Below are 20,004 nucleotides of genomic sequence, written 5' to 3' on the forward strand. Positions count from 1 at the left end.
ACGCTTACCCCAGGAATCAACCCTCTAAGGGTGGGAAATCAGGAGTTGCAAGGGGAGGGCTTTGGGAGCCAGGGTCCTTCCTGGCATGCCCATACATAAGGAGTACGTGGACAGAGCAGGGGCTGAGAGTCTCACCAGGAGGTGCTTGTGCAGAGCGCAGGGTCCAGCACAGATGGCCTGGCCACCAAGGTCTTGTGGAGGATATTGATGACAGGCCGTGCCCTGCATAGAAAACAGACATCAGTCCTTCCTGCCCAGCCCCTGCCAGGCCAGACCTGGGGCTCAGGCTTGCGTGGACCTGGTGCCGAAGGTGGATGGAGCTGGGGAGCCACGCAGACAGGGCTGGAGGGGAGAAAGGCCCCTATCCACCATCGCCCTGGCTTACCGAAGCAGCACGATGCGGTCTGACAGGCTCCCCACCAGCAGGTCTGGGTAGGAGTTCTCATCCACATCCATCCGCCCACTCAGTGAGTAGCCGAAGGTGGCCAAGCCGGGCAGTCCCAGCTCCTCCCCCTGGATTACCTGGGGGTAGGGGGAAGCAGTAGGGACAGGCTCAGGGTGAGCTCTGGGGAGCGGGGCCCAGGGGGAATAGGGAGAGGGTGGGTGAGGGGAAGGAGGGAAAGCCCCCTTTGTTCCTGTCCACCCATACCTGCTGCGGCTGTCCCAGGAGCCCCCTGGAGCTGCTGTGATAGATGTACACTTTGCCCAAGCCCTCGAACGGGGCTCCCACGGCAATGTCTGGGGAAGAGAGGCAGGACAGGTCACCCTGAGTCCTGCGGACCCCATGTCTCCCCGACCTGGCACTCCAGGCCACAGGGTCCAGCAGGAAACAGAACTCACACTGCCAGGCAGCACTCAGAACATCAGGGAACGGAGCTCTACGGCTCAGGATTAAAACTGGGACCACTGTGAGCCCAGGTGCCTCCTTTTATATTGTGGGAAAGTAGGTCTAGGAGAGACAAGGGACTTACCTAGAGTCACATAGCAAGTTAATGTCACAGGCAGGCCTATACTCCAGATTTCTGAGCACTGGCCTAGTGTTTGTTTTCCCTAACTATGGCACCGTGCATCTCCTCCACCAACCTCCCCTTCAGACACCCGGTTCTTCTAATGACATTTACCAGCAGGGTCACAAAAGGAAGTGTTCCCCGTTGGTGACTCTGCCAGCTAGTTATCAAGCACTGCTCTCATTTAATCCTGACGAGACTGCTGGGGTAGGTACTGCCGTCCCATTTTATAGACGAGGAAGCAGACTCAGAAAACCCAAAGCCACACAGCTCATGAGTAGAAAGAGGATATTGAGTCCATGCCTGTCTAACACCAGGGGCTGGAATTTTAATCACACTATCACTTTCCTTATTAAAGTTCCTTAGACTTTTAAAATTCTAACCATTATTTCCACAAATAAACCCCAAATGTTTTATTATCTTCTTAACCTTTACTCAACTCTTTCTAGTTCACTGCTTTTGATCTGATAAGGCCTAGGTAACCGGAAAGCCAAGCTTGTTAGAAAAGTATGTAAAGGAAAAGTAAGTAGGTTCTGAGTAGAAAGCGGACGACTCTTCTATCAGTAAATGTTTGGGCTTTGCTACCTGAACTTTCTAGCACCTACTTTGGCTCTTTAGAGACTCCTCTGCCTTCCTTTTGGTTCTCAGGTATGTTCTGGGAAACTGAGGTTGTCAGGAAAAGTGGTTTCCAGATAAGCCGGGTGCTCTCATGGCAACCAGGCTCTTCCTTACTCTGTCTCTTTGCTTGATACCCCAGGTCTGATTGATCCCCAAGTCCTGCACAGCACTGGATATCCTCTACACCTGGGGCTCCCACTTTGTCCCAGCCCTTCGCATCCCACACTTGATAGAATACATTCTTGGTCTTAACATCCCCAGCCTTGCTCTCCCCCATCCATCCCATATTACCCTCCAGAACCATCTTTCAAGGTACCAAGTTATCGTATCACATCCCTGCCCCCAGACCTTCTCTGGACACCCACCCCTCTGCCATTACCCAAAGGTAAAGCCCCAGTTCCTCTGCCTGGCTTTCCAAGCACCCACCCCATCTCCACACTGCTTCTCCAGCTTCATTCATTTCTGATGTGAACAGCCCACAGTCCACTAAATTTGGGTAGATCGAGAAATCACGTGATACCCCTTCTGTTCCCTTCCATTGTGCACACTCAGCCCAGCGTCTGATGCCCAGTGGGACATCCACCCCTGCGGGAGGCCCACCAAGCTTGCCACTGGTAGCTTCCTCTGCACGGCCTCTCCCTGTTACTGCTGGGAACTCCCTGGGCCTGGGCCCCATCCCGTCCTCTCTTCGGGCCCTGTCAAGCCTGGTATGGAGCTGGCACTCAGTGGGTGTGCTGGGGCAGGACTGCCGGCTCATACCCTGGAATCCGTCCTGGTTGATGTCACCAATGCTGGCCACGGAGAAGCCAAAGGCGGAGCGACTGGGGCCGTGGAGAAGGAGGGAGGGGTGGGCAGGGAAGGAGGTGCCTGCCTGGTTCATGAAGACATAAAGGGCACCCCCCACCTCTTCTTTCCGCTCAAAGTAGTATGGGGCGCCCACCAGGAGGTCCTGCCACCTGCACGGGAGAGAAGGAGGGAGAAATGGGACAACCTAACTCTCGTTTAGTGGGCACAACTGCACCAGGGCGCATGGCTATACAAATGGCATCTCTGGCCACAGTTCACGGGAAGGACATGGAAATGCTAACAGGACCCGTCTGACAGAGGACACGCATCACGGGGAAGCCAGGGAGCGCAGATCACACCCAAACAACCCACATCCACGAGAACCATACAAGGACAAAAGGAGATGCAGGTGTCATGCAATTGACATGTAAATACCCAGAATCTCATCAAGGCTAATTGCAAATCAACATGCAAATCAACATGCAAATCCCTGTAAAGAGCATGCAAACAAATGAGCAATCGGGACCTTCCATTTCTCTGCCCTGGCTTGGGCAAGACTGCCCCCCCCCTTGCCGTTCTCCCTGGCCCCAGAAAACGTCCCTGGATCCTCACCCATCATTGTTCAGGTCTGCCAGGGCAATGGCGCTGCCAAAATAGGCGCCCACCTGCATGCCCTCCAGCACCTGCCTCCTGCGCAGGTCTCCGCCTGCCTCCTGGCTCAGCAAGAACACAGCGCCCATATGTCGGTGCCGTGGGGCACCTGTCACGATGGTGATGTCCGTGGGGTGCAGGATGGCGATGCCCACCTGCACTGTGTATCCTGGGATGGGGGGGGAAGGTGGTCAAGCAAGTAAACTTTGTCCCCTTCCACTCTGCCCCCCAGACTTCCCAAATATCTTCTATTCCTCTATTCCAAGTTGGGCAAGAAAGTGGATCCTGGACGCCCAGGCTCCAGTCCTGCCTGCACACAGGACTATGACTATGACTATGACTTCCATGAAGGTAGGGACTTTGCATTTTGGGTGCTCAGAACAGCCCTGGCATACAGGTGGTGCTCAATAAGTATGTGCTAGTCGAGCTAAATGGCTAAATCGCACTAGTCACACCTGCACCGTGGCCTCGCTCTTCTACCAGGCACCGAAGGTGAGAGGCCAGAGTGCTAGGAACTGAGCCCTCTCCTTCCTCCACCACCCCATGAGCCACCACAGCTGGACTCACCAATATAGAGGTTCCCTTGGTCGTCTGGGTCCTTATAACTATATTCGGATAAATCCCAGTCCTTCCGCTGAATCATGTAGCTGTTTCCTTTCGGGAGGGGGAGGGGAGGAGTTTAAGTCACCACTCCCTTCAACCACCACGTCCACGTCACCCTGCTAACCTCACCCAATAAGGATATAATAACCCCTTTTATTTGTGAGCACTTTGCCATTGGAAAATCACGTCCGCTTTATTTTAATAATTCTGTGAAGTAAATGATGATGCCCATTTTGCAGGTGAGAAAAGCAAGTAGTTGTTGAGCCAGGGCTGGAATCTGGTCATCCAGGCTCTTGGATACGAAATGACATTTCCCTCACTCTAGACACCGAGGCCAGACTCCACGCCATTATCTCCTGGTCCTGCCCCCAAACTCGGGCTGCCTACCTGTTCCCTGTTCCCTGGGGCTGCTGTGGGAGAGTCCCTGCCGCCCTGCCGAGGTTCTAAAGGACCAGGGGGTGGGGGAGGACCAGAGGACCGAGGAGAGGCCTCAGCCTCTGGTGAGTCTGGAGCTACGACTACGCCCTGGGCTACCTGTTGGTCAAGAGGAGGAGATTCGGGGCTCCCTCTGCCTGTCGATTCTGCAATTAACAAGGATGCAGTAAGGAGAGGAGGCTCACTGGGGCTACAACCTGTGTGGCGGAGAGAGGCAGAGATGGAGGGGGCTGTGAGCCTCAGACACCCCAGCAGTGCGGCCATGCCGTTACCAGCTCGGCTCTTGATACAAAGAAATACTCCACGAGCCCCGCAAAGATTGCCCTCTATGTATCGATGAGAAAAAAATGCCCCTAGCTTATTGATAGGTGGAAAGAGAAAGAAGCAGAACAGCATGTTTAGTGTGATCCTGTGTGTGTGTGTGTGTGTGTGTGTGTGTGTGTGTGTTATAAAGATATTTATATAGTCTAAGATAAGTCAGAGGCTGGGCAAGACACTCGGTAGTCTGCACGGGGAAACAGGATGGGGGGGGTGGGGGGTGGGAGGGGAGGGGCACTTTCACTCTTTGTTTCACCAAATCCCACTGTCCCAGTTAGTAGTTGTACCAGGAGCATGTTTTATTTTCTTAATAAGGTTTTCAGTGCTTGAAGTGGAGTCAGATGGACCTGCTTTCCAGTTCAGGTTTCATCACTTACTGTTGGCAACTTGGGCAACTGACTTCACTTCTCTGAGGCTCAGTGTTCTGTAAAATGGGTGTAGGGACGCTTGCCTCATCAGAGTAGTTTAAGTTTAACATAATGAGTGCTTGAGGCGCGATAGGGGCAAAGAGGTCTCTTCTGCCCTCTGGGAGTGGGCGCTCTCCGCTCCTCCCGCCGTCCCCCGCGGCCCCTACCTCGCCAGTTGTTCGCCCCGGGAGCGCCGAAGTACACGGTATTGTGGGTGAAGCCGCCGCTGGTGCCCAGCTGGCACATGCCTGTCGCCAGGTAGTCAGTGTTGCTGTTGCACATCTCATTGTGGTAGGTCTGCCAGTCGTCGGTGGGGTCCAGCTCGAGGTCATTGCCCCGCACGTAGCACTTGCCCACCATGCGCCGCTGATCCTCCGACCCTGACCACAGCACCTTGGTGTAGCGGTGGGCGCAGACCTGGGGACACACACAGCCTGAGACCGCGGCAGGGACCGAAGGCCGGCTGTCTCCTTGGCCCTGGGCACCTCTGGCTTTGCTGGAGAGGAGCTGGAAGACGTCTCCCCGCTTTTCTGTCTTCCCACAGTGACGCCTGGACCTATGTCTGCTTCCCAGGATTCAGAAATCTGCTATGAAGTTTGGGAACACTTTTTGGGAAGGCCAGGAGGTCCTGGGTTTGAGAGTGGCTTATGGATCTTGGCAAAAGGAAAAGGGGAAAGGATGAGGTAATGTGGGGTCTGGGCTCTCAGGTCTAAAAGGAGCAGATGAAGGAACTTACTTCTCTGCTCTGCCCTCTTCGTGGATAGGCCATTATTAAAATAATAATAGCAATGACACCAGTAATAATAGCAGCTAACACCTACTGAGTGCTTACTATACGCCGGACAGAAGTCTAAGCTCCTCACGATATTAAATCCAGTATGCGTCCCAACACCACTGTGGAGCAGGGACAATTTCCACCCCACCCCCCATTTTAGACAAGGGGCACAGAGGCACAGAGAACGAAGTCTCTAAGATCTCACATCCAGAGAGATGCAGAAAATCCTCAAACCAAGGCTGCCAGGCTCCTGACCCTGAGCTCCCAAGCGCTAGGCAGCTCCTGCCTCTCTCCTAGCTCCCCCTGCACACTGGAGGGGCTCGACAAACAGTTGTGGGACAAGTCCATCAGATCAGGGTGTTTGTAAAACAGCCAGTGGCCAGGCAAAATCCAGAACTGGGCCTGGGTCTTGTCTGCTTGCTTTCTGTGTCTCCTCCCAGCTGTGAGCCGGGAAAAGGGGAAAGCCACCAGCAGCGGGCCGGACTCACTGCTAAGCTGCTGGTGCTAGCAGAGCTGGGGCACACAGTAGGTGCTCACTGAACATCTGTTGAGCGGGTACCCAGGGTCTAGAACTGCCCTAAATGGAATGCTAGACCACACGCCTTCCATTACACGGTTCTAAAATGGCGTTACAGGGAACTGATGCAAACCCAGAGCTTAAAATGGTATTCAAAGGTGACAGAAATTGCAAGAGAGAGGACTAGGGGGTGGCCATTGATTGGACGGGGGCACACTTTCTGGAGTGATGTAAATATTTCTTTAATGGGTATCGGTTACATCGGTGTTTCCTTGGTCAGACCTCATTAAAACTTAAAATCTGTACATTTCACTGTCTGTAAATTTCACATCGATTTAAAAAAAAAAAAAAAGAATTGCCTATCTGGGATTCAGAAATTGAGACCCCAGGGGCCGACACTGAAGAAGGCAGCCAGGAAGTGACAAGTGACAGCAGGAAGTGGCCCCCAAACCCCAGGGGGTGAGCCGGGGTCAGCAGGGCTGTGCCTCATCCGCCAGCCAGCCTGTCAGGAAGGAGCAGGCCCAGGCCGCACTGCCCCGGGCTCTCTCTGCCCTTTCCTCCTCACAGTTCCCTCAGCTCGTTCCCACGCAGAGTGAGCACCCCGGGAGGGGGTGGCGGGGGTGGGGGGAGGAAGTGGGTGGTTCAGACAGGACCCAGGCCGTGCCAGGCCCTGGAAGCACATCATAAGTGCAGGATCGAGGGGACACTCAGGCCCGTGGAGACTTCCGGCCACCAAAATAGACATCTGCAAGGTCCCAGCTCACTCACCGAAGACCCCTCTCCTGCCCTCTGCTTCCCTCCCCAGCTCCTGGGAAATGAAGGAGAGGGCTGGGGTGCGGGGGGAGCTGACAGTGAGTGCCCACTTACCAGGACTCTGCCCGCAGGGCCCTGGCTGGCCACCGTCACCCCGAGCCACATGTCCTCAATAATGTGACGGTCAGGGTCACCTGTGGGCATGGAAGGGGTCATGAGCCGGGGCACCCGTCCTCCCTGTGCTTGGAATGTCCAGAGGGTAGGGTTGGTCTTCCTGGCCCCCCACCCCTGCAGGCCACCCTCCCTATGCCCTTCTCCAGCCTGCCATGAATCTCAGCTCCACCGATCCCATGTGGTCCCACTTTCCTCTAGCGCCCCCTCCTCCCAGCTGGACAAGAAGGGACTGGAAATTGCCCAGGTAAGCCTGATCACTGCTCCAGGTCACCCTCTGTGCGACCCCCTCCACCAGACTCCTGACCCAGAGCTGATCCCCAGTGCCTTGCCCTCACTTTTCTCTGAGATGTCCATCCGCTCACAGTCATCCTTGTGGGCGGTGAGTGGGCACAAGTACACAGCACCGGTCCGGTTGGTGTAGCCATCAGGCATGGCGAGGTCCTGGGGGGCACCAGCCAGGAGCCTGGGGGGGGTGGGATGCAATGAGGTTGGTGGGCCCGGGCTCAGACTCCCCAAAGCCTGCCTCGAACAACTTTCTGTTCAACATGTTTGCTGAGCACCTGCTATGTCCCCAGTGCCAGGCTGTGTGCCAGGCTCTGGGGTCAGGAGATGAATGGATCCTGGCCCCCGTCCTCCGGGAGTGGCCAATACAGGAGGGGCGGGCAAGAAAACAGACATCTGCAGTAAGTGCCTCCGGAGAGGAAAGCAGGGCACAAACCTGCCCAGATGCGGCGTGGGGAGTAGTCCGGGAGAAGGGGGTCCTCACAGAAGGGGGAACCCGGGCTGAGTCTGAGGATGATGACCAGGGCTCACCAGGAGAAAGGGAGGAAGGGCACTGTAGGCAAAGGTATGATCTGCAGGAGGGCCAGGAAGCGTGAGCAAGCAGGGTGACTCAGGATCCCCTCGGCCCTAAGTATGGTGGGAGCTGGGAACATGAGTGGGGGGGTGTGGGGGGAAGAGACACACAGGAGGGCAGGGTGGGAAGGGAGTTTTAAGCAAGGGAGTAACGTGATCAGATCTGGGTTTGGGAAGGGATGCTTTGGCCTCTGAGGTGAAGGTAGACTGGAAGAGAGAATGACCGGGGGGAATCCTGGCCCGGCCTTCAACTTCCGGGGGGCCTGGGGGAGATGATGCTGGAGGCCTGGGTCCTTCCTCTCTAAATTGTATGAGGACTCGGGTCTAGCGGTTAGCACTGAAGAATAGGAGCAGGAGGGGACACTGGACGCAGGGAGTGTCCCCGAAAGCGGAGCCAGGTGAGCTGGGGTCAGCAGGGCCCTAAGTGACCTGGGTGATGCTACTCTTCCCCCCCGCCAGGACACCACCCCCACTTTGAGACAGGCATACAAGGTATGGGGGGGCTGGGCACCGGACACTTTGGACAATGGGGCCACAGGGCTGAGTTCTTGGCAGGTGGGCCCGAGAGTGGGGATCGCCCCCAGCCTGCCCAGAACCCATCTTTGGGGACGCTGACTGCAAGTCCCTACAAGGGTGCTTAGGGCCCTGGCCACCCACCCCATCCCAGACAGGCGGCTAGACGGGAGGAAGGCAGGTCAGCCTGGGCGCCGTATCTCTGGAGATGGTCCTCGGCCCACCAGCGTCAGAAATCCCTGGCCTATTTGTTAAAAACCGGCAAACTCCTCAGCCTGCCACAGACCATCTAAATTGAATCTGGGGGTGGACCCCTGGAACCTGCCTAATTAACAAGTGCCCCAAATACTGTGCACCTCGGTTTGAGAAGACAGCTCGACCACCCTTTGCTCCCCAGGCATCATCTCTCCCTGAGGCCTGTGGACGTTCTGCCTGCACCGCTTCCCGGATCCTGATGGACTCGGCCTTCTGGGTGGCAGGTACCTCCTAGGTACCCCTCCATCTGGCCCCAGCAACACTATCACCCTGAGGCTCCCAGCTCAGAACCCGGGCCCTGGGCTGCCCGCCAGAGTCTGGAGGTACACAGCAACGCCCCACCTGCAGCTCCCGCCCAGGACCTGTGAGTGAGGGCCCCGGAGAGAGGGCAGGGCAGGGCCTGGGCATGCCGGGACCTGGGGTGCCTCCTCCCACTGGCTGTCAGGAATGCACCGCCTGGGGGTGCTGGGAAGGGGGCGGGATTTCTGCCTGCGCTTCACATCTCGCTCCGACCTCGAGCTGGGAAGCGTCCCTGGGGGCAGGGGTGCAGCTTCTCCAAGCAGAACAGTTAGGAACTGCTGTTAGCAAGGCGGGCAGGGCGCCAAGGTGGCAGCCGGGCCCCGTTAGTCACCCTCTGCCTGGCCTGGAGAGGGTGCCTGGTGAGCCCGCTGCCTGACCACCCATGGACCTCTGCCCCCCACGCGACTGCCAGGAGAGGGAGCGAAGCAAAAGCCCATGGGAAAGGAACAGAAGAGCCTGGTTCTCGGGTTTGTTCTGCCCCGTGAGGGCAATTTCTTTTCCCTCTCTGAGCTGTGAGTGCCTCATCTGTGAAATGGGGACAGCAGCTGTCCCACCAACCTCGGGGGGTGTTGGGGGGAACAAATGGGTTCGTTCTTCAAAAGGGCTTTCTGACTATGAAGTCATGGCCAACATGAGCACTCGGTCTGACTTCTGGCGGCATCAGGGACTGGCCTTCGCTCACCCCCAGGTGTTCCTCCAAGCACCCGGGAATTTTTGCCCCACCTGGTTAGGGAGTCTGGAACAGAGGGCAAAGAGCAGACTGGTTGTTTAGAGGGAGCCGAGGATGGGACCTGGGAGTCCTTCCATGGCGGTGGAATCCCTGGGGTGGGGGCGGGGCACCGGCAGAGTCATGCTGGTGCGGTTGCCCAGATTTGGCTGGAGGCAGAGGCTCAGGGTTGGCTACGGTGAACTTGAAGGGGTAGCTCCAGGCCTCAGGGGGCAAGGCGTCCCTGGGCAGCCCAGGCTGCGTTCCAGGGTGTGACATGCAGTAGAAGTGTTGCTGTCCCCCAGCTGCAGCCCTGACCAAGTTGGGGGGGCATGAGGTGGCTGGGGAGCAGGGTGGCCATGACCTCCCAGCTTTGCTCATCTCAGAGGGAGTGGGCTAAGGGACCCCTCCTCTCAGCCTCCTGGGGTACCGAGCAGGCAAAGCCGGGCATGGGTGGCATTTGGGATTGCAATCAATCCCTTTACCATCTATACCCGCTCAGCCCTCACCCTGCCCTAGCCTTGTGCCCACTGATGGGCGGTGGGGCAGGGCGGGTGCCCCAATTCCAGCCCCACATCCCAGGCCCCTCCCTCCCCAGAGATTCCACAGGGAGCCCCCCTCCAACCCCCCCTGGGGTATTTTTAGCTCCTACTTGGCCTGCTCAGAGGCCCTTTAAGGCCCTCTGGCTCCCATCCCGGGATCCAATGGGTCTCCAGCCAGAGGACTGGGAGTTGGATGGGGGAAGGCATGTGCAGAGGGTCAGGTCCAGCTCCCTCAAGCCACAGCCAGGTGTGGGAGAGGCCTTCCTGGCACAGAAATGAAATGTAAAATAGCATGCAAATGAGCATCTCTGCTGCCTGCTGTTGGGGCCGGTCCAGGTCAGTGAGTCCAAAAGCTGACCCCTCCCAGACCACCAGTGAGTCCAACCTCCAGGCAGCAGTCAGAAGGGAGGCTAGCAAGATGCTTTGCCCAGTTCTTGGAGCACAGAAGAAAGGAGATCTGAGTTTCCCTCTCCTGGAGCCGGCCTGGGCCCCTCCAGGAGCTAGGGGAATGGATGAAATGACCTCTCAAGGGCTTTCCAACAGCTCCTTGGCCTCATCTTTGGCTCCAGCCAGACAGCCCCTCCTGGCCTCTGGGGAGCCCTTGAACTCCAGGTTCCATAAAAGCACTTCCTCACCCCCGTTCCATCACTCTTCCTGGGGCGGGGCGGGGGGGGGGGGGAGGTGATCAAAGCTAATGTAACAGCCAAGCCGAAAACAGCAGAATCAGAGGAGGCTGGGGAATGGGGCCCAGGAGCATTCAAGGCACCAGGTTGGCTCACCCCAAAGAGAAGGAGGCTCCCTGGGGGGCAATGGGGTGGGGTGATGCTCAGAGATACTGCCTGTAAGATTCAGGGAGGCGCCTGGGAAGCTTCCAGTTAACCTGGAGGGTAACAGGGGCCAGCACTCAGACCACAGGCCCCCATGCCTCACTCCTCAGGGTCCCCTGCCACCTCAGGCTGGGAGGCCGGTGGCGCCGGGCGCCGCTTCAGCTCTGAGACCAGGGGTGCGGGAGGAGCAGCTCTCAGATGCTGGATCCCAGCTCTGTGCCCATCCTGCTGCCCGAATTAGCCATCTCCCCAGAGGCTCCCGCTCCCGTGGTAGCGGACTCGCAGGCCTCTCCGTCCTCCCCCTACGTCGCCCTGACGCTGCCCACCCAGCCCCCTCTCCCCTCTGGTGACTCAGCCCTAGAACCAGAGCAACAGGCTGGAGGAAGCAAGAGAATGAGAGAGGACTGGAGAAAGAGGCCTTGGCCCCAAACAAGGCTGTTTTTCTCATTTCTTCTCCCTCTTGCTGGCTCCTTAGTATCTTTTCCATATTTGATCCCTTGGGGTGTTCTCTGTGTCATCTACCCTCCATCCCTCGTGCTGCAACAGACATCTTCTTCCTCCTTTGTTCAGCTCTGGCCAACCCCCTTCCACTTCTTTTTCTACAAGATCAGGCTTCCCCTGCCTCCTGCCCAATTTAAAGCTCCTTGGCCTGGGCTGGTCACTGGAGAGAGCCAGAGGAACAGGGCGCTCTGCGTGCAGGCCTTCTGCCTCCAGCCACAGCTGTTCTGCCCATTTCCCCAGCACGAGAAAGAGGCTGCCAGGTGCCTGCCCTGCCCAGGGAAACATGTTTTAGGAGAGAACGGCAGGTAAGCCCCGTTCCTACCTACCTCAGATCAGGTAAGCCCCATTCCTACCTACCTCAGATATGACCTCATCGGCCAGGAGCCACCCCCACCCCCACCCCAGGCTCTGCAGACACCCTCAATTCCACACAAGGGCAAAGGGGAGAGAGAGAGCCCCAGAGGTATCTTCCATAGCCCACAAGGTCAGGCCAGACCAGGACAACTGGATTCCCAGGAGGGAGCGACAGGGCAGGTGCTGAGGGCTGGGGGGCAGGGACCAGCTCCCAGAGGAATAATCCCTCTGCTTCCCCGGGGCTTGTCATGCATCTCACCCAGAAGCCCAAAGCACCTTGGTCCTTGGCCCTGCTCCTCACCCCTCACTTCTGGCGACTGGGAAGCCGGGGCCTGGGTTGGGGTGAACTCTGATGTTGTGGGAGTTCCCTAACTCTGGTCCAGAGATAAAGACGATGGGGAACGAAGAGGGCCCACACCTGGGTTTTTAACCATTTCTAGAATAAGGCCTTCTTTGAGAATAGGACGAACGCCATGCTCTTCCCCTCCCCGTGCTCCCAGACGCATGATTTTCACGTATTTGCAGGACCCCCCCCCCGCATCTCCTGCAGACCTTCTAGGAACCCCAGGCTAAGAGTTTGTTCAGGATCGGGAAACCTCTCCTCTTTTCCAAAAGGGCTTGTAGGCTAACAGAAAATAAGCCCTGACTTGTTGGATCCCCTAAGCTGTGCACTCAGGCAGCTGTTCACATCTGGCCGTACAGCTGGCTGCAGCTTAGCCCAGCTGGCCCAGCTGGCCCTCCCAAAGGGCCAAGGGGCAGAATTCAGTGAGAGGAGGACATGAGCCAAGATAGAGAACCACCCCGAGGGAAAGACAGGATACCGGAGAGAATGGCCCAGAACTCTATCTAGAACTACCTGCCTCTCCACGGTTCATGAGTTTTAGAACCTTCTGGGCTCTTAGCAGGGGTAATGCCATCTCTAGCCGCCCAGGAAGAAAAGTAGAGCCCCTCTGCTCAGCCATTCTGGGTGAGGCCCGTGGGTAATACGGGCCTGGCTTTGGCACGAGAGCCCTAACCTGCTCCCCTGAGACGCAGGCACGTGCAGAGCGGCTTACACACACTGGAGCCCCACTGGCAGCTCATGAAGAAGGCATGTTGTCCCCACGCCCCGCCCCGTGGAGACATTAAGACTCAGATATTAGTGACAGATCCAAGACTGGAAACTGGCAGGGGGATTCTGGCGCCTCTTCTCCCTCCCCAGTGCCAGGTTGCCCTCTGAGAGGCCAACAGAGGCAGGAAGGAGGATATAGATCCAGGTCCAACCCCTCTTTGGAGAAAAGTGGCCCAGAGAAGGGAAATATCTTGCTCAAGGTCACATAGCGGGTAGGGGGGTGGGGGGTGGGGTTTACAGAGTCCATTATCTATTCCAGCTTTTCGTTATTTACTCTCGCTTTCCTGATCTTCTTTTTACACTGCGTTCCCTCATGTCATGCAGATTCAGTATTGAAAGTCTAAAAAATCTGGGGCGCCCGGGTGGCTCAGTCAGTTAAGCGTCTGCCTTTGGCTCAGGTCATGATCCCGGGGTCTTGGGATCGAGCCCCACGTCGGGCTCTCTGCTCAGCGGGGAGTCTGCTTCTCCCTCTGCCCCTCCCCCTGCTCGTGTGCACTGGTTCTCTCTCTCTCTCAAATAAGTAAATAAAATCTTGAAAAAAAAAAAGAAATTCTAGGGACGCCTGGGTGGCTCAGTCGGTTAAGCGTCTGCCTTCGGCTCAGGTCGTGATCCCAGGGTGCTGGGATCGAGTCCCACATCGGGCTCCCTGCTCCGCGGGGAGCCTGCTTCTCCCTCTGCCTCTGTCTCTCTCTCTCTCTCTCTGTCTCTCATGAATAAATAAATAAAATCTTTAAAAAAAAAAAAAAAAGAAATTCTAAAAAGCTTTTTCTGGGCTGGGGCAGAAAGAGCACCAGTATAGAAACTTGTGCTGATGGTCACTTTTAGGGTCTCCGAAGGATGAAGGGCTGGCCGAGGGCAGGCGGCAGCTGTGGGCGCTGCGCTGGGAAGGGTGTGGTGGCTTTAGCCTCTGCAGAACGTAGACCGAGGCCAAGTAGGTAGGTAGATTGCGCAGGGGCTGGGCCAGCAGGGCAGAGGCCAAGGCTGGGGCAGAGTTTGGACTTTGGACATTCCAAGATTCCTCAAGTTTCTGCAGGCCCCAGGCAGAGCTGGGAAAAGTTTCAATACACCCTAATACACACTCTCCACGGTTCATGAGTTTTATCGGTATCAGACCACATCCTCTTGCTCAGCGGAGTTAGACACCAGGTAGGGGTAGATGTCTGGGAGGTCCCCTGGCCCAAAGAGGTAGGTGGGACCTGCCTGACCTGTCCTAACTCCTTCCCTCCTGGGATAGCGTCCCCCACCCCAGCTGCCAACCTGAGCACCTGAGCCCGGGGCAGAGAAACTTCTGAAACCTAGACTTGCCCCTCTAGGCAGGAGTATGTCGGTGGCAGCGGGGAGGGAGGGGCGGGAGGAAACATGGACAGCTGGATGCAATCTCCTTCGCTCCTCTCCCCTATGGGTAGCTCTTCCCCTCCTTCTCCTTACAGCTGTCAGGGAAGGGGAACAGAAGAGAAAAACACCATTCCCCTCTTCAAACCAAAACAAACACACTCAGGGTTGAAGATTCAACATGAATCTGTGGAATGCAGGGAAGATGTCTGGTGGCAGGGCGTCCCTGCTGGGGGTGGGGTGGGGGGCAGGAGACCAAGCAGGAGTTGGGACAGCTCCCTCTACTTCCCCATCCTCAAGGGGTCAGAGGGAGCTCCTGGACAGTTCCAAATGGCCAGACTCATGCATCACCTCACCCTGCAACCGCCAAGCACCGAGCACCAAGCAGCGGCGAAGGCCCTCCAGTCTGGCTCTGCAGAGGGCGTGGCTGGCAGGGCCGGCTGACTAAACGCGAGGTGCAAAGGCCCGGGCGGGCTTAAACACATATGCCCACAGGTTCTTCCCAGGAAATCGGGAAGAGGGATCCACTGGGTGTTTACCTTGCAGCTTTCCCCAGGTCCCAGCCCTGGAGAGAAGTATTTGTACATTAGTTACTCCCTCAACAGAGTGGGAGGAGGCTCAGGAAACGGGGATCCCACTTCTACTTTCAAGGGAGGTTTAAAGGGCTGAGGGGCTGAGTTTAGACAGGTTCTGGCCGGGTCAGCACTTGCCAGTGATTGCTGACCCCATCCCACACCCAATGCCTCCACTTCCCGCCACACCTGGGCAGGGAAGGGCTGCCCACCTACCCCCCGCCCCCTTAATCCCCGTTCACTACAGCCCCGCGGCCCGCGGGCCTGGAAGCCAGGCTGCGACTCGGCTCTGGATGGACCCGCAACCTGCACACACACTCTCTCCACCCCCCGCCCCCCTCCGCCCCCCCACCCCCCGCCAGCCTCACTTACAGGTAGCGCTGCTGCCGCTCCGTCTGCCGGTGGAGGGCGACCGAGTAGCCGAAGAGGCTGCCCGGGTTCCTGGCCTCCTTCACCACCAGGAATCGGGTGTCCAGGTTGAAGGCGGAGGCGACGCGGCCGCCGGCGGCCACCATCAAGGCGAACGCGCAGAGCATCGGGCGCGGGACGCAGGCGGCGCGGCGGGGGCCCGGGCCCATGGCTGCGGGGGCGGGGGCCGGGGCGAGAGCGCGTGAGGGCGTGGAGCCGGGAGTGAGGACCGGTTCACCTGCTCCCCGCGCCACCGGAGAACGCTCGGGCGGGCTGCGTCGCTGAGCCCGGCAGCGCTGAGAAGTTTCTGGCCCCCAGCCCCGGTGAGTTTCACGTCGGCTCAGGGTCTGCGCTCTCAGATTCCTCTCCGAGGTTCGCGGGTCTACTCTCCCGCCCGCCCGGCCGGCGGGTCACCGCCCCCCGCCCCGGGCACCCTGCCCCCAGCTCGTCCCGGCCGCGCCCCCTCGGCCGCACTGTAGCCTTCGATCCCGGCTCGGCGGCGGATCTGGGAACGCAGACCGGTCGACCGCAAGGAAGACGGGAGGAAGCGGTCCCCTCCGCGCGCGCCCCGCCTCCCCACGCCCAAGTCCGCACCTCCCTACCTTGCGCGCCCAGCCGGGGCTCCGCTTTCCTTCCGGGGAAAGAGAAAAGGTCCTGGCTCCGCCACCGCCTCTTAAAGGGGCAGCACGGCCCCTCCCTCATCCTCCCTAAGCAGGCTCCGCCCTCTCCCCCAAACACCTGCCGGGAGCCCCCAAAAGCTTGGATTTCCCCTCTCCGCCCCTTGCTTCTCCCAGGAAGCGTCACCTCCCGAGCAAGATGGATTGGACGGGCGGGGCCGGGGGTGGGATTAGTCCGGCTGCTTTGCTCCGGCTGCTACTGCGGCTGGAAAGGCCGTTGCAGGCGCGGCCACCTCTGCGGGCCCGCTGGAGAGCCCCGGCGTTGGCGCATCTGGGAAGCGGCGTCCGCGCGCCTCTGGGTGGAAAGCCGGCTTCGCCTCGGCAGCGCTGGGAATCCCCGAGAGGCGGTTGGCGGTCTCTGGGCGTTCTTCCTCGCACCCAGGCCCTTCGCGGTCCTTGTCGAGATGTGTTTCTCTTGCCCACCCACCCCCACCCACCCTGATCCGGGCTGGATATGGTCCCTCCGCAAAGCCAGACAAATATTTATTTATTCAGTGGTACTAACCAAGCATTGCTAACTGTGATAAGCAACAAGACAGCGCTTCCCCCGAAGGGCTCCGCCTTCTGGTATCCCTTATAAACCCTTCGGAGTGGAAACGAGTCCCTTCTCCTTAGAATGCACTGTGTGGCCAGGGAGCTGGGCCCACACTGCACCCGTATCTCATACACTCCTGCCTTCAGGGCCCAGCCCCACGGATTCCCAAAGGTCTTCTCCTCCTCCTACCCAGGCTCAGCCTGAGTGTTTGGAGACTGGGCGGGGACGCCAGCCTCCATAGGTGTGTAGTGGGTGGAGCCAGGTGGAGGTAGGTGGGTGGGGCCCAAAGGTCCCGCCATCCTCAGAAGAACCTAACTGAAAGGGAACTTCAAGAGGTCACTATGTACTTTCTTGAATCGAACTCGGATTTCTCATAGTGCAGCGCAAAGACCCACTTCCCCTGAACATTCTTTTCTCCAGGCTGAAGGAACTTTCTTCTTTTGGCCCAGAAATTCAGCCTTCAGCCCTCACTCTCTTGCAGTTTGATTTAGAGTCCCTGTCTCTGAAAGTTTATAATAATAAAAAACAACTATGTTGTGAAGGGGACTTGGACGTTATAGTTAATGAATCATTTCACGTGCAGACTCTTATTTCATCCTCCTATCCTCCCTGTGAGGTTAGGATTATCATCCTCATTTGACTTAGGAGGAAACCTGGATGTCCAAGGTCAGACAGCTTGCAGAGGGGCAGAGCTAGGACTGGAAGCTACTCACCACAGCTGCGTCTGTAAGAGACGAGTCCCAGGCAGATGTTGGTCAGACAGCCAGATGCATCTGAACAAAAGCAACAGCATTCTCTGTGGTGCTCATCCCTGTCTGCCCTTAGGATAGCATTTCTTCCCAAGCTGGGACTCCCAGAGCCACCCAGCCTCCTCCCCGTGGTCTTCCTTGTGGCCCATGGCCTGCAGTGTTAGGAGACATCTGAGGGCAAGGAACAGAAAGCTGACCTGTATGGAAGTTGACCAGTTACCCTGTTCTCCTTTGGGCTGGCTGCTGGGTCCTCCACCTTATTCCTGGAGAAGAGGAGACAGCTGGGGCCAGGAGGGCAGGGGCCAGGGTGGATGCTCTGTGTGGGCAAGGAGTCCCACCTGAAACAGCTTTGAGAATCCTGTGATGACAGATGGGCTCTATGCCAGGCATTATCTCTTTGGCCATCCCAAACAGGAATGACCAGTATGTCCGATCCTAGGGCTGGGAGCAGGAAAGGGATGAGGGATGGTTTTTCCACTCCAGGGGAGTATCCTGAGGGAATGTGGGAGTGGGAGCAGGGTGCCTGAGCGCGGGGGAGGGCTCGAGCGAAGGAATGTGGGGGAGTGTCAGAGAGATCTGGGGGAGACGGCGTGGGGATGGAGGGAGATGTGGACACTGGAAGGGTCTCTGAGCTGGAGAGATGCAGAAAGAGAAACTTCAAGTTCATGATGATGGTCTGAAGTCCCCTGGTTCCAGTGACATATCATCCACAGCCTGATCTCATCCCTCAGTTGACTTTGTCATATCAACTCTTCTCCGTGGAGAAGGGCCCCACCTGGAAAAGCAGACAGGGAGAAACAAGGGCACATGAATAACACATGTGAAAAGGAATCAGAGTCCTTTTTTTGATGTTTGACAGCTGGCAGCTTGTAAGCCCCACCTCTCCCCCTTTGCCCCACAGCTGGACAAGCTGATAACAAAGCCTGGGGGCCATGTTCCCTTCTTTGGTGACCATGGGGGATTCAAACCTCTTTCCCGCACAAATGCTCACCTTGATCTCAGTCCCTGACCACAATAAGGCCATCTCATCTCCTTGCTTTTTCAGGCCATTTCAGACCTTGCTCAACAGGCCAGCCCTGCTCTCCCCAGAGACCTCAATTATGTAAATAATAAACTTTTTAATACCTCTTGGCCTGTGTGTGGCGTCATCAGTCTTGACATCAAGCAAAATCTTGGGTGGGGTCTGTCTGCTTCTGCGAGGGACGGTGAAAACAAGTCAACTATGCGTTCTGCTGTGGAGGCAGGGAGGCTTCTTGGAGGAGGAGTATATGGACGAGGGAGAAGGGAAGGACTAGCAGGACGGAGCCTCAGGAGAGAAGAAAGCAGAAGAGTTACTGGGGCCTGGTTTGGGGTGAAGTTTTCTCAGTCACCACAATGACAACGTCAAAATTCTATAAAGGTGCCTTGGTTTATTCAGCACTTGCTAGGTTTGCATTAGCCTTCCTCTGGGGGACTCCCCTCCATCTCCCTCTCTCAGAGCCCCAGACCACACCACTTGCTAACTCACTCCTCACGGGAAGGTCGGAGCGCAGACAGGTTGTGCGTGGGCAGCTGGAGGAGAGAGAGATGGAGCAGAATTGAGGCGCCTTGTGGGTTGAGCGCGGGCTCTCTTCAGCCCTCTCACCTTGGGCAAGTTACTTTACTCTTCCAAGCCTCGATTTCCCCATCTGTGCAATGAAAGGGCTGGAGGAGATGTCTTCTTATTTCCCAGCCGGCATCCTGTGTATTCCAAGGCTCCTAAGATTTGTTGAACTAAGTGAACCAAATCTTGGCTATTGAATTAAGACTCAGGTCTCTATCTCTGATCTGAGTTGAAAATGCAAATTACTGAGGAGGGAGGGAGGAGCAATGAAGCATGAATGGGTTTATCAGATTTCCTTTCTCCTGTGACCTAGATACGTTCAGGCAGGCGCCCCGTCCCTGGCTCAGAATCTGTCAGCTTCCACCATTCACTGACACCCTACTATGTACTGGCCCAGAGCTGAGAACCCTCAGGGGTGTCAAAGATGAAGCAGGGCATCTTTGCGGGAGGCCGAGCTTTCATCCTGACCCCACATTCGGAGAGCTCTCAAATGTAAACAGCCTAAGCCTGCACCACATTGCATTTTAGGGCTAGTGCTTGTGGGGCAATGGGGGGGGGCGGTGGGGGTGACCTGCAGTCACTCTCGAATCTTCCAGCCCATCCAATGACTTCTAGTCTGGGCTTGCAGTGTGATTATAGAGACCAGACTCACAGGTTTGTGGGAAAATAGCAGAACTGGGGCCAAGAAGTTGCTCACGACGTGGTACTTGTGCTCACTGTTGACAACACCCGAGTTTCCAGCGGCCATGACAGTCCCTCAGACACAGGAGGTCTCCAGCCACTGCATGTCCAGCCGAATTCAATTGGCCACATACACTTCATGGCCCTAAAACAGAGAACCCAGGAGAGGTGAGTGGGAGGCCAACTCTGTCTCATAAATATCCTCTTGCCCCTGTCCCCTCCCCAAGCCTAGATCCTGTTGGGACAAATGTCTTGGCTCAGTGGGTTGAAAAGGAAAGTCGGAGTTCTGAGGCATGAATCGCTGTGCCCACTGACTCACTTCCTCCTCCCCACCCACTCCGGACCCAGCTGGTCCCTGAGTAACAGGTTGGAGCCTCCTCCCTGGCCTTGCTCCTCCTCCCAGCACCCCACCGCCCTGGGGCCTGACTGTGGACCTCACCCCTGCGTGGACCACTACAGT

General features: G+C 57.2%; 1 protein-coding gene across 2 annotated transcripts in view; it reads right to left on the reverse strand.

The window, feature by feature from the left end:
- ITGA3 (integrin subunit alpha 3) overlaps positions 1-19,710 on the reverse strand; it is a 32,804-nt gene extending 13,094 nt beyond the window's left edge. Inside the window, exons 1-16 of one of the 2 annotated variants that reach the window (XM_036094678.2) lie at positions 19,516-19,710; positions 18,906-19,018; positions 18,407-18,474; positions 17,620-18,056; positions 17,479-17,544; positions 15,923-17,305; positions 15,285-15,492; positions 7,380-7,507; positions 6,985-7,064; positions 4,993-5,242; positions 3,630-3,716; positions 3,024-3,231; positions 2,385-2,581; positions 650-738; positions 386-522; positions 136-222 (exon numbers count right to left, since the gene is read on the reverse strand). In XM_036094678.2, coding sequence (XP_035950571.2) covers positions 136-222; positions 386-522; positions 650-738; positions 2,385-2,581; positions 3,024-3,231; positions 3,630-3,716; positions 4,993-5,242; positions 6,985-7,064; positions 7,380-7,507; positions 15,285-15,492; positions 15,923-16,022 — 1,571 coding nt within the window. In that variant the 5' untranslated portion in view covers positions 16,023-17,305; positions 17,479-17,544; positions 17,620-18,056; ... (1 more) ...; positions 18,906-19,018; positions 19,516-19,710. Of the gene's footprint in view, positions 1-135; positions 223-385; positions 523-649; positions 739-2,384; positions 2,582-3,023; positions 3,232-3,629; positions 3,717-4,992; positions 5,243-6,984; positions 7,065-7,379; positions 7,508-15,284; positions 15,493-15,922; positions 18,057-18,406; positions 18,475-18,905; positions 19,019-19,515 lie in introns of both variants that reach the window. The other variant, XM_036094684.2, reaches the window with a different exon arrangement.
- Between the last annotated feature and the right edge of the window lie 294 nt (positions 19,711-20,004).

The sequence above is a fragment of the Halichoerus grypus genome, chromosome 2 (genome assembly GCF_964656455.1).
Source record: "Halichoerus grypus chromosome 2, mHalGry1.hap1.1, whole genome shotgun sequence".
Taxonomy (NCBI): Eukaryota; Metazoa; Chordata; class Mammalia; order Carnivora; family Phocidae; genus Halichoerus; species Halichoerus grypus.